Source organism: Dendrobium catenatum, unplaced genomic scaffold, assembly GCF_001605985.2.
Source record: "Dendrobium catenatum unplaced genomic scaffold, ASM160598v2 original_scaffold_234600, whole genome shotgun sequence".
Lineage (NCBI taxonomy): Eukaryota > Viridiplantae > Streptophyta > Magnoliopsida > Asparagales > Orchidaceae > Dendrobium > Dendrobium catenatum.
Window position 1 is genome coordinate 27,539 of NW_021553008.1, and position 12,029 is coordinate 39,567.

A 12,029-nucleotide genomic window follows, 5' to 3' on the forward strand; every position below is an offset into this window, starting at 1 on the left:
TCAAATCTTACTACTTGTTCATACTTAATTATCTTTAAAGCCACTATGACAATGACACATAATTTATAATGTCTTTGAAAATCAGTCAAATCAAATGATTTTCAAATACACCAAAATTGAAATAGAAGATGAAGTCCAAATACTTTAAAATTTTACTCTACATTTCTTCTTACTCTGGATAAAACACTAACATTTTCAAAACATCTGCATTTAGAATAAACATTTTACTTTAAACCAAACAAGCCATATATAATTTTTTTTACACGGTGTTCTACATTGGTAGATATATTTGAGAGTAAATGTATTATATTTGGCTTATGTTAAACAAGATAAATGTAGACCTAAAGAGTAGGGCTGCAAACGAACTGAGCCGAGCCGAGTATGTGAGTGTTTATGTTTGTGTTCGTTTATTATTAGCTTGTTCAAGTTCGATTCGTGTCTGATTCAAGCTTTATTGTTTGGGTTCATGTTTGGTTCGTTTAAATTAATGGTGTTCATGTTTGGTTCATGTTCGGCTCATGTTCGGTTCGTTTAGTGCTTATCGAGCTTTAAACAAACAAGCCTTAACGAGCTTTGTTCGTGAACATATTTAGCAAATTTTTTTAAACTATCAAGCAAGCATGTTCATGAACAAATCTAACGAGTATTCCTGAGCTGTCAAATGAGCAAGATCTAATGATGTAATATAATAAAATAGCAATTGTAAGGAAATTAAAACTATAATATATAATAATAATTTTTAATTAATTTAAAATTTATTAATTAAAATAATTATATCATTATGTTATAATAAATTAAAATATTTATATTATGTATATTTATATATTTTATAATTAAATATTAATCGAGTTTTTATTGAGCTTATTCACTAGTTCTGAATTGAACAAATCGAACTTCTTATCGAGCTTAATGTCGAGCTTGTTCACGAACTTCAAATGATGTTGTTCGTGAACATAAATGAACCGAACAATTAGTGTTCAAGCTTGTTTATTTAAGGATCGAGTATTAAAAATATTCAAGGTTTAAAATTGCGTAATTAGCCTCGAGGCGGTTTTCATCCGTGAGGCGAGGCGTAAGCCCGAGGCGGTCTGAGGCATAAGCCTCACAGACACAGAATTGCTAAATGAGAAATAAGAGTTTTAGCAGGAAAAATAATAACAATATTCTATCTTACAATAAAAAACATCTAAATGATATATGAAATAGTGAGAAGTAAGAATATATGTAATAAATCATGCCCAAAGTACAAAAATCACAATATTAGTTTAACAAAACTCCAAATACAAAAAACTATATAAATGCAATCATATCCATCACTAAATGGGTCTTCAAGGGAATTTCTTTCTCATCATCTCATATGACTCACTTTCTTTCCTTGTTCAATAAGAGAAAAGATCATTATCATGTTAATTGCTCACTTGATATAAATATAATACAATAGCATAATAAGTGAAGTTTGGAATACCTTTACTTGATTGTTGTGCTGCAGAACTAGTGGATGTGTGTGGTGTGGTACTAGTGGATGTGCCCACTTGATCTGCTTCGCCCTTCAAGACATCCACACTTAGATCGTCTAGCATTAAGTCTGATAAAGGCAAATCTGTCTCATCATCTATGAACCACTCATTATCAGATGACACATCATCACACACCAACGGGTCCTCATCATCCTTCAACCCCTTATTCCTCAACCTCCTTCTTTGAAAACTTTCTCATCAAGGCTAAGATCCATGAGTGATTGTAGATGAACTTTGTGATCTTCTTCGCCCTAGAAAGAGCGCTCTTGTGCTGAGGTAAGTCACCAAGATCCTCCAAAATGATATCGATACAATGTGCTGCGCAGTGGGTCCAATATAGGTGTGCCCTTTTCTCCATCAACATCTGACCAGCTGCTTTGTATGCACTGGCATTATCAGTCACTACTTGAACAACCAATTGCTCCCCAATCTCCTCAATAACCCCATCAAGTAAACTGAAAATGAATGTGGCATTTTTCACCTCCTCTGAAGCTTCAACTGATCGTAAAAACACCGTGCCGTAGGAATTGTTGACAAGGATGTAATCAAGCTCCTGCTCTTCATGTCAGACCATCCATCTGACATAATGGTAACACCAGTCTCAATCCATGTCCGTTTAATCTCATCAATTCTCCGCTCTGTATTCTACAACTCCTTCAAAATCCATGTTCGCAACTCATACATTGAAGGTGTCTTCAACCCTCTCTCATACAACCCTACAGACCGCAGCATATTGAAGTAGGCAGGCGACGTAACAACATTAAATGGTATGGCATTTTCAAAAAAAAAAATTGCCAATATCCATGCAAATCTGGCGTCGACCCTCTCTAGTACCAGCTGCAGGCACCATTTGTGCTTGTCCTCTATCCTCTTCTGGATTAGTCATTATATTGATCCATAGGACCACGTGCACTTCTGTTATGTATAGTGGAGGAAGAGTCATTTCCACTCTCGCTCTCGAAGTAAGCACCATGTTCGACCCTATCATCAAATTGCTCCTGTTGTAAGTGTTTTTCCATGGTAGTTTTCTTCATGTAAGCAATTATTTCATCCTTCACATTGTTTGGCACTTTTGCACACGGTGCTATGTTCTTATGAGAGCAAGATAAGTGTTCCTTCATGCGGGTTACTCCGCCCTTCACCACTTTCTCACAAAAATTGCATTTTAAATAGACATATGTCTTCTCTCCCCCTCCTACGTCAACTTGCACGTTATATTTTCAAGAAAGGTCACGCCGTAATGACATATTCGTCTTTTTTTTACCTCTAACCATTTCTCCTAAAGCAAAAATCCAAAAATAATCAAAAAAATATAAACCCTGGATTTTCTTACACTTAAAAAATCTAAACCCTAAACTAAAAAAAAAATACCTAAAATTCAATGTGGAGTACTCTTAGAGGGCGGCGGAAACTTCAACTTCATCGGAGAGAGGCGGCGCTGGTGGGAGAAGCGGCAGGAAGGGAAGCCGACGGGAGAGGGACCTCTCTGTTTCGCGAAAACAGCGTGCGGGGAAGGAAAATTTCGGGAGATCTGGAGCCGTGAGGGTTCAAGCAAGAAAAAACACTTCATTTTAAGTGGGTGGGCCATTTCCCATGAGGCGAACGCCTCTACTAGAATTGCGCATCTGAGGCGCGCCTCAGTCCAAGTGAGGCGTATGCCTCTGCCATAAGGGGAATAGCGTAAGCCTCGAGGCAGTTTTGGGTAAAATTGTGCAGAGGCGCGCCTCTTATTGCGCAATTTTAAACAGAGATTTATATTCCTATTCTACAAGGCCTTATGCGATTGCTATTTTTTAAGCACTAACTAGTACTGCTATTGAGATTAATCTGCCTTACAAAATATTTAAGATGGGTGTGGGCAATGACGATTCCTATTCTTCGGGATTCCTATTCTTGCACTTTCTGCAGCTGCTCCGGCGTTATCCAAATTCTATGTTCTTCCAACAGTTACTCTACAAATTTTTTAGTTAAATTCCAGCAAGCTTCTATCCCTAAGGATGACTTATCACCATTTATATTTCATGAGGCATTTAAATAAATGCTCTAAGAAAACGAAACTACTCTAAAGAATGAATAAAAGTCTTACTTTACATGAGAGGTCCCACTGGATTAACTCCAAGATTATGATTCTTCATCAAATATGAGCTAAAACCTTCTAGAAGTCAATTTCCATGCTCAGGCATGAGACCTTCTTATAATTAATTAATACCATCTCCAGTTTCTCCCTTTCTCTCTTCTTTACTTGTGTTTAGTGATTCATTTCTTTCAACCCCCAATGTTCTATTACAAATTACCTGCCCTAGGATACCCTAGGTCTCAAGAGACAATCTAATGTCTTTTTCGAGTCAGGTTTCCTTCCTATGCATAGAAATTACAACAAAAGGACAAAATCTTGTCATTTGAATTGGATTTCATGTATTTGTGCTTTCATCGTTAGAAGTAAATAGTAGTTTGTGATTTACACATTTTCTTCATGAATTTTGCACATTTTCTTGCATAAGTTTATTGTTATCTAAAATTTCTGAAATAAGTGTCTAATAGCAATGCATACCAAAAAAGCATCAGACTCAGACCCTATATCATCCCATATCATATTACTTCGAACAAACTTTGAGAAACTTAAAACAAACCCTCCTAGGAAAAAGGAATTTCAGAAGTTCCAAATTAGATGCGCCAACATTGAAAAGTTTCTATTATTTGAAACCAAAAACACTTGGGTAAAAATGATGAAAAATCTTACACTACTCTTCTAAGGAAACCCGCAATAGTAAACTTTAATTTCTCTCCTCATAAATGATCGCAAAAAAAATTTGTAAATATCCACATATCATCACTCAATATAACTGATTCTGATTCATCACCAAAAATATCAAAATGACATTAGATAGTGCTGCTAAGCATAGTCAAGCAATCAAACCGTGAAGTACTTCAAGTATTGCTTGATATAAAAGATACCAACAGCTGCATTACATCTTGCAATCATGCCTAAGGGCCGTTCAGTTTGCAACTTCATGCATAAAATAGTCTTGTATGTTTCTGGAAAATCAAATAATATTCAATTGAGCTTGAATGCAAGTATAAACAAAGCCTGTGTCCTGCTATGTGCATCTGAAAAAGCTAAATGTAACAAGTGACATAACGATAAGAAAACATAAGCTTCGAGAATGAATAAATAAAACATGTTAAACCAGGTAGAAAATTTGTTGGTGCAAATAAAGCAGGGAAAATATAATGAAATGAGAAATCAATCAGAGTTTTTAAGAAAGAGCATGGACAACCGACACTAGCTTTTGTTAGAAACACCATGTTGGCAAAAGAAAATGGACCAATAAAAAGATAAAAATCTGTTAACATAGAATAATTGCTTTTTATGTTTTGGGTTCGTTTTGTAAAATCATATTCCTATAAATTACATTAGAGACAAACATCCAATATTTATTTGGAAATAAAATTCATTTGCATTCCCTCCAATTCTTTCAAATAAAACAAACCCAATGGGTCTGTAAAACTTCTTGTTGATTAAGCAAATTTTTTTTTCTAAAAGGAAAACTAGGAGCACATTTTAGTAGCAATAAATAAGATATTAGGAGATCTGCAAACATACCACAGAATTTCTATATATTTATATATCTAAGACATTAACATTGATATTTATTAATATAACACCAAAATATTTAAAACATATCAAAAAACTAATTAATATTAACTTTTTTTAAATGAAATACACATTTTCATACATACAAATGAATGTGGTTGAGATACTAAAATGTTTTACAAATATAAAAGTTTAGGTATTGATATCATATACAAAAAATAATGTGGTATGTATGAATATCGCCCTAAATGTTATTCTAGTTCAACATGCACCTTAAATTCTAGAGGGTAGGATAATACTGAAGAAAAATAAAAAACATAACGAAAACTATGATTTATAAAATTTAACCTCTAACTCAGCCTCACTTAATGGCTTTGGTGGTGCAAGATCTGGTGCCAATAAAACACATGATAGATTGTCATTTTGGATATAATAACCATGTTCATAGCGTACAACAAGATCTGGAGAATTTTTAAGAATTTCATCCATTATAATTCCTTCAATATGATCATGGTTGATCTTATGTTATACTAGTGTTGGTTCACCTAATAAAAGATAAAGACGATGTGCAAATTTTGTTGTCTTAGTGGTATCAATGCATAGAGCACAAGACCTATTAGGAAGAATGCTAAATATAATTCAAACTATTCATATCTAAGATAAGCCTTATTTAGTATCTCTTAAGATTAAAGATCCCGAATTGATGTTTTCCTTAAGACTTTGCTTTTGGAATTTTCGGTTTCGAAGATGTTTTATATAGTTTTCTAAAATTTATCCCGAGGCACAAGAAGGGGGAGAAGAAGCAGAAGAAGAAAGGGAGAGAGAGAAAGAGAGCTAAGCTTTTTTTTTTTTAACTTCACTTCCTAACAAACATCCAAACAACTCATTTTAAAATGCTCACACAGTTCACTTCTCAATTTTCACCCTTCACTTTTCACTTTTCACATACTTCATCTTCCAAAACACACACATTTCACTATTCAACTTATACATAAAATCCACTTCACTTTTCACATACTTCATCTTCCAAAACACACATTTCACTTTCAACTTATACACAAAATCCACTTCACTTTTCACTTAATCATACACTTCACCATTCAAAACTCACACACTTCACTTTACTGTTCACATACACACACTTCACTCTTTCAAAATCCTTACACTTTCCAACACAAAACCCTCAAAATCATACACTTCATCATTCAACACTTGCACACTTTTAACTTCCAAAATTTTACATATATCACTTTCCAAAATTCCCACAGCTCACTTTTTAACATACACACTTTCCAAAACATTTCACCTTTCAAAACATATATTTCATCTTTTAATACATTTCACTTTCCAAAATACACATGTTTAACTCTCCAAAATTCACACATTTCACTATTCAAAGTTCATGCACTTTACTTCTCAATGCAGTTCACCTTTAAACACATATAGTTTTCACTTCTCAACTTACACAAAACACTTTTCAATACACACAATTCATTTTTCACTTTTCACACACTTCGTCTTTCAATACACATACTTCTCAACTTACACACAAAACAACTTTCAATACAAACACACTTCATTTTCCAAATCACATACACTTCACCTTTCAAAATATATATACCCTTCCACACATTTCAATTTCCAATACATATACACTTCACTTTCCAATACATATACACTTCACTTTCCAAAATCACACAATTCATTTTTCAAAATATACATACACTTTACCTTCCAAAATTCATATGCACATTTCACTTTCTAACACCTTTTACTTTCCAATACACACATTTCTCTTAGCAAACATTCGCTTCTTTTTATGCATGCACAACAAGATTCCATCACCTCTCTTTCCCAAACACAACATGTGACAACTCATATTACAATTGTATAGAATAAGTAACTAAAACTTTCTCATGCATGAATATAAAGTATAATAGAATGCACCAAATCCTTCAATGTACATAAAATCCATGTCATTCTAAAAGCACCAACTTCTCTTTCAAACCACCGTATGAGAATATGCAAATCACTTTGTTCACCTCTACAAAAACCATATCTCAACCTGAATATCTGCAAAAGATTGAATGAAATAAACAATAGCAACAAACTTCTTTCTAAAACTCAAAGGATACTACCAATGTAATTACCCAACTTACTTTTTTATATCACATATACATGAATAGAAATAAAACCTTAAAGTATAAGACCCGTGTACATGCATATTTAACCCAATTGCATGCTAGTGTACTAAAGAAAACATCATTGATGCATACAAGTCCCCATAAACTTTTCCAACAACAATCATGAGAAAGAAAATTTGATGTCGCTTCATTCTTCCCAAAGACCCGTGCATTTTTTATATTATATAAAGCATACAACTCCGATCACACATTCTCGAAAGTTGAAATATAAAGCATATGTAGAATTTCTAACAAACTCACACATCTCACTTGGATTTATCAACAATACACCACATCTATCAAGATTGCAACTTCAAATAATATTTTGCAAATTTTGAAGCTCATGCTAAGGCGATGGAAGAAGAGTAGAAAGGGAAAAGACAAGAGGAATAGGCAGAGAGAGAGAAGGATAACAATTCACATACACCACTTTCATAATTTCCAAATCTCTTGAAAAAAAAAACTCACAAAATTAACAGATTAATAATTTTGATTTAATCTTAATGGGTTTGAGACAAATTAATTGAGATTGATAGAAGCCGTAGTCGTTAAATCAAATTCGCGTCGAGTCAATTTTATTTAGAGTAGCGATAATTTAAGTCGAGTCAGGAGGTTGAGTCAATGCTACGTCAAAGGCATCCACTTAAAAGGGATCCTAAATGCGACGTCTACACTAGGCTACGAAGACCTAGGCACTAGAGATGAGTTTTAGGAAAATTGATCTCGAATAATGAGGTCAACAAATCTTTTAACATTTATAGTTGAGATTTCGCATTGGAATATTCTCCTAAGATTTGCCCATATGTATTTTTAGTATAATTAGTATCCTTCATTTTTATAAGGACTGGTTAGTTTATTTGTTTCCTGGTTAAGTGTGGTTTTTATTTTCATAACTAGTAAGGTTGAGTTATTTATCCACTTTAACATACACGTGTAATCTCTCAACGATGTCATAATAAAATTATACTTGCTCTAGTACCATAATATGAAAACAAAGGAAACAATTAACTGAACATTAGCATATTCTCCGAGATCATCATCAGCAAAAAAACATCTTTGTAACCAAACTCAATACCATTCATGTGCTTCTTTCCCTTGTAGCCAACTTAGATTGGTGTCTTCACTAAATTGATGTAAACAATGAATTCCTCAATGGAAACCTAGATGAAGCATTATACATCAAGTTTTCCACTAGCATTGAAACTCAAGCAACTACTAACAAAATTTGCAAACTGAAGATTTACTATAATGGCTCAATCAATCCTCGAGAACTTGGTTTGGTATGATTTCCAATTATAAAAAAGTTTGGAATCTAAGCATTAGTTACCTCACACATTTTTTTCAAACACTCATTCAAAAAATAAAATACTATAATCTTGATGAGGATTACAAGAATAAGATAAGAAACCCCAAGTCTTACCAAACCAAAGAATTTTATATTAAAAACCTAGATGGGTCAAGGATTAGCAAATCCCACAAATGTGAGATGGGGGCTTGGTAGGGCATAATTGATTATACCATAATCCCACTTCCCTATTTATTTACAATCCGAACTTCTCAAGTTAAATGAGGTATGGTGTGAAAAAAGAGGGATACAAAAATAAGAGGCTCATGACAACTTGAACTCAATTCATCCCACTTGAGTTTTACATTTGTGTAACATTATTGGTGCAACTTTTTTTCACGGTTTTTTAGTACATGCATAACCCACCGAGATTTATATGATAATTCTAATCACATCAATTTAACAGGATATAATTAAATTAAGCAATACTCAAATTGAAAACAAATTTTAAGTATTTAAATTTTAATACAATATCCAAAATACCATGTGTTAATCACATGAGTTAATCCATATGATCTATTACCAAAACATGGGGCTAATTTTAATCACGTCTTTTGGCTACCAAACACTTTCCGGATTTGCATAACAAATATTAGTAGATTCATAGATATCTCGATCTGAATTTACTTAATCTCGCTTTCGATTAAAGTCCCTTGAACTTCGAAATCAGGGTCTGTCTTAAGTATTTGAATTAAATGTATTGAACAAAGTCATTACCTTGGATTGTCTGATTTGGAACAGTAGAGATTATTATTTGGCTAAATAGGACCAATTAAAACAACTAAAATCCAGGCCACAGATTAAAGAAGACCTAAACATTCACCCTCGTATAACTTGAGAAGCAAGGCACACAAGAAAACAGTAAATCTGACATAAATGTAATTCAGAAAACACATTGAAATCATTCAAATAACAAAGGATACAAAGAAAAACCAGCTCATCTACAAAATTATTACAAACAAACTGCAGTAAATCGTTTATTCGGATATCATAAAACGCTTTGAGCAAACAGAAAGGATTTAATCGCTGCTGACCTAATGAGAAAACATCAAGTGTCCATTAAAAGATAATGTCCTCGTCCTTCTCTGCCCCAGCAACAAGAAGATTATGTGCAGCAAGGAAAGATATCCCCTTCTGCAGTGAAACCTCCTCCGCACGCTTTTCTTCTGCAAACTGCCTAGCTGCCTGCATTTGCCTTTCTACCTCCCTCTTCTTGTATCCCTGGATTTTCTTAAGCCTGAAGAAATCCTCTCTCTCAAGCTCGTCCAGCTCCCCCTTTATGTAGCTAATTGTGTTCTCAATACGGGGCTTGACAACATTCTCAAGCGCATTAACTCTTCGGTTAGTTGTCTTGATGGCCTCATCAAGGGTGAGGAAGGACGTCTGGAGAGAGGCAAGTTCAACAAGAACCTCAATAGCCTTGATGTGAGCTGCACGACAGGCCTGCACCTGCTGCCCACCTCGAGCAAGGCCAGTGAGGTCAGTGGAAGACTTGGAGTCAGCAGCAGAGTCAGTGAAGTGTTCAAACTTAGGGAGCCTCACTCCTGCAACGTTCTCCTGCCGGGAACGAACACGGACTGACGCAGAACGAACGGACTCCAACACTACGTGTTTGATATTGTCTCCTGCGGAGTACTTGGCCTCAGTGAGGGCGAAGGAGGAGGCTCTCATGATGTCGCCCATAGACTCCTTCGTGGAGACTATCTTCTTAAGGATCAGCCGGAATTGAACGGTAAGAGCATCGCTCTTCTTCTTCAGTAGAGCGTGCCCGCGGGTAGCGCCGACCAGCCGCGCCTTCATCACGCCCAACATCGTCACCGTCGGCACCACGTTAAGCCTCTGCCCCTGGCCCGACATTTTCCCGTTATCTTCTGTAACCCTAAGCGGTCGTTTAAGTTATCCTTTCCTGCAAAAAATCCCAACACTATGTGGCTAGGATTTGTAGCAGCTATATTTCTGTTTGATTTGCCGCCTTGCAAAAGGATTTAAGCAGGATTTTAGGTCAAAAAAATTCAAAATAAATCCTACGCATCAAAATCCCTTTTACCTCCGCCGCGATCACGCCGATGTCTTCGCCACCAATCTCCCGTCGCGACTTCTGCGCTCCGTTCTTTCGTCGAGGGTTTCGGTAGGGACAAACCCGAGCGTATCTGCTAAAAGTTTATCATTTTAATTTCATAATTAATATTAATAATATATAAATAATTAATTTAATATACATTTTTATATTTAATTAAATTTATAAACAATTAATTATTAATTAATAAAAGGTTCAACTAAATTAATCATAATATAATTAGCATATACAAAACTGAAAAATCAGTATTAATGATTAAATTAATAAATAAAGTTACTATTCAATTACTTCAATAAATTACAAACATATGATTAAGTAAAATTTTATTTTCACTAATTACAACTTAATTAATATTTTATTAAGCTAAATTAATATAATAAATATCTCAAAATATAAATTCCTAATTCTTGAAATAAGTAACCAAATACATATCATATCAACTAATTTTCAGAAATTACAAATCTGCCGAACGGCCTTTAAATGCGGAAAAAAAATATAAATTTCGTCGAATAAAAAAAAACAGAAAAATGGAAGCTGCGATGAAAATGTTTGAGAGTGGACGAAGAAAGCCATTAACTCGGTACCAGAGAAGAAATTCGATAAGGGGGTTCTACGATCGAAATTATCAAGGAAAAAACTGCTACAGTATTTTGCAAAGATGGCTAAGTGAAGAATTAGATCGAGATGAAGGAAACTCGCCCTGTTATCGGTCTTCGGCGGAGAGATCGGAAATGGAGCTTGATCTGCAGACGGACTCTCGTACCTCAATTGGCATTCTCTGAGAGAAAATAAGAACTTTTTTTTGAAAACAAGTGGCAGAGTCGTTGATTTATGCAAGTTGACCCTAACCTTTGGAAAGATTATTATTTTTAAATAAATTTTGGGAACTTATATATTTATCATAAAATGTTTATTTATTTGTTGGAACATAAAATTCACTTGATCAAGTCAGAATCTCAAAGCAATTTTTTTAATGGAAATTACAAAAATTAAATTAGAGATCATCAAAATTTTAAATTTAGGAACTTATAGTTGAATTAAATATACCAAACAACCCAGCCTATATCCAGATCTGCGTGTTAATATTTGACACGACCCGAAAATCCGACCCGAAAAATCCGGGTTGTACCCGACCCGTTCGGGTTCTAAAATTCGACCCGTTTATCAAACGGGTCGGGTTCGGGTTAACCCGGCGCACGCAAACCTGTTTATTTTAAAAAATTTTGAATTTTTCGCTGCCCGGCTGCTGCCCGCTCTGCCCTGCCGCTGCCCTGCCCCTTGCCCGATTGCCGCGTGCCTCTGCCCTGCCCCC

General features: G+C 34.7%; 1 protein-coding gene across 4 annotated transcripts; it reads right to left on the reverse strand.

The window, feature by feature from the left end:
• Positions 1-4,326: 4,326 nt before the first annotated feature.
• LOC110106960 (V-type proton ATPase subunit D) lies at positions 4,327-10,796 on the reverse strand. Of its 4 annotated transcripts, none has more exons than XM_020837066.2 (3): positions 10,688-10,796; positions 9,675-10,612; positions 4,327-4,553 (listed from the first exon to the last, which is right to left on the reverse strand). In XM_020837066.2, exon 2 carries the CDS (start codon positions 10,495-10,497, stop codon positions 9,700-9,702), a length of 798 nt encoding a protein of 265 aa, XP_020692725.1. In that variant the 5' UTR covers positions 10,498-10,612; positions 10,688-10,796; the 3' UTR covers positions 4,327-4,553; positions 9,675-9,699. The 4 variants fall into 4 exon arrangements, with proteins under 4 accessions (XP_020692725.1, XP_028548416.1, XP_028548415.1 ...); XM_028692583.1 differs by having other exon boundaries at positions 4,327-4,625; XM_028692582.1 differs by having other exon boundaries at positions 4,327-4,634.
• Positions 10,797-12,029: the final 1,233 nt, after the last annotated feature.

Coding starts and splice junctions, on each gene's coding strand:
- LOC110106960 (XM_020837066.2), bottom strand. CDS start 10,497: ATGTCGGGCCAGGGGCAGAGGCTTAACGTGGTGCCGACGGTGACGATG.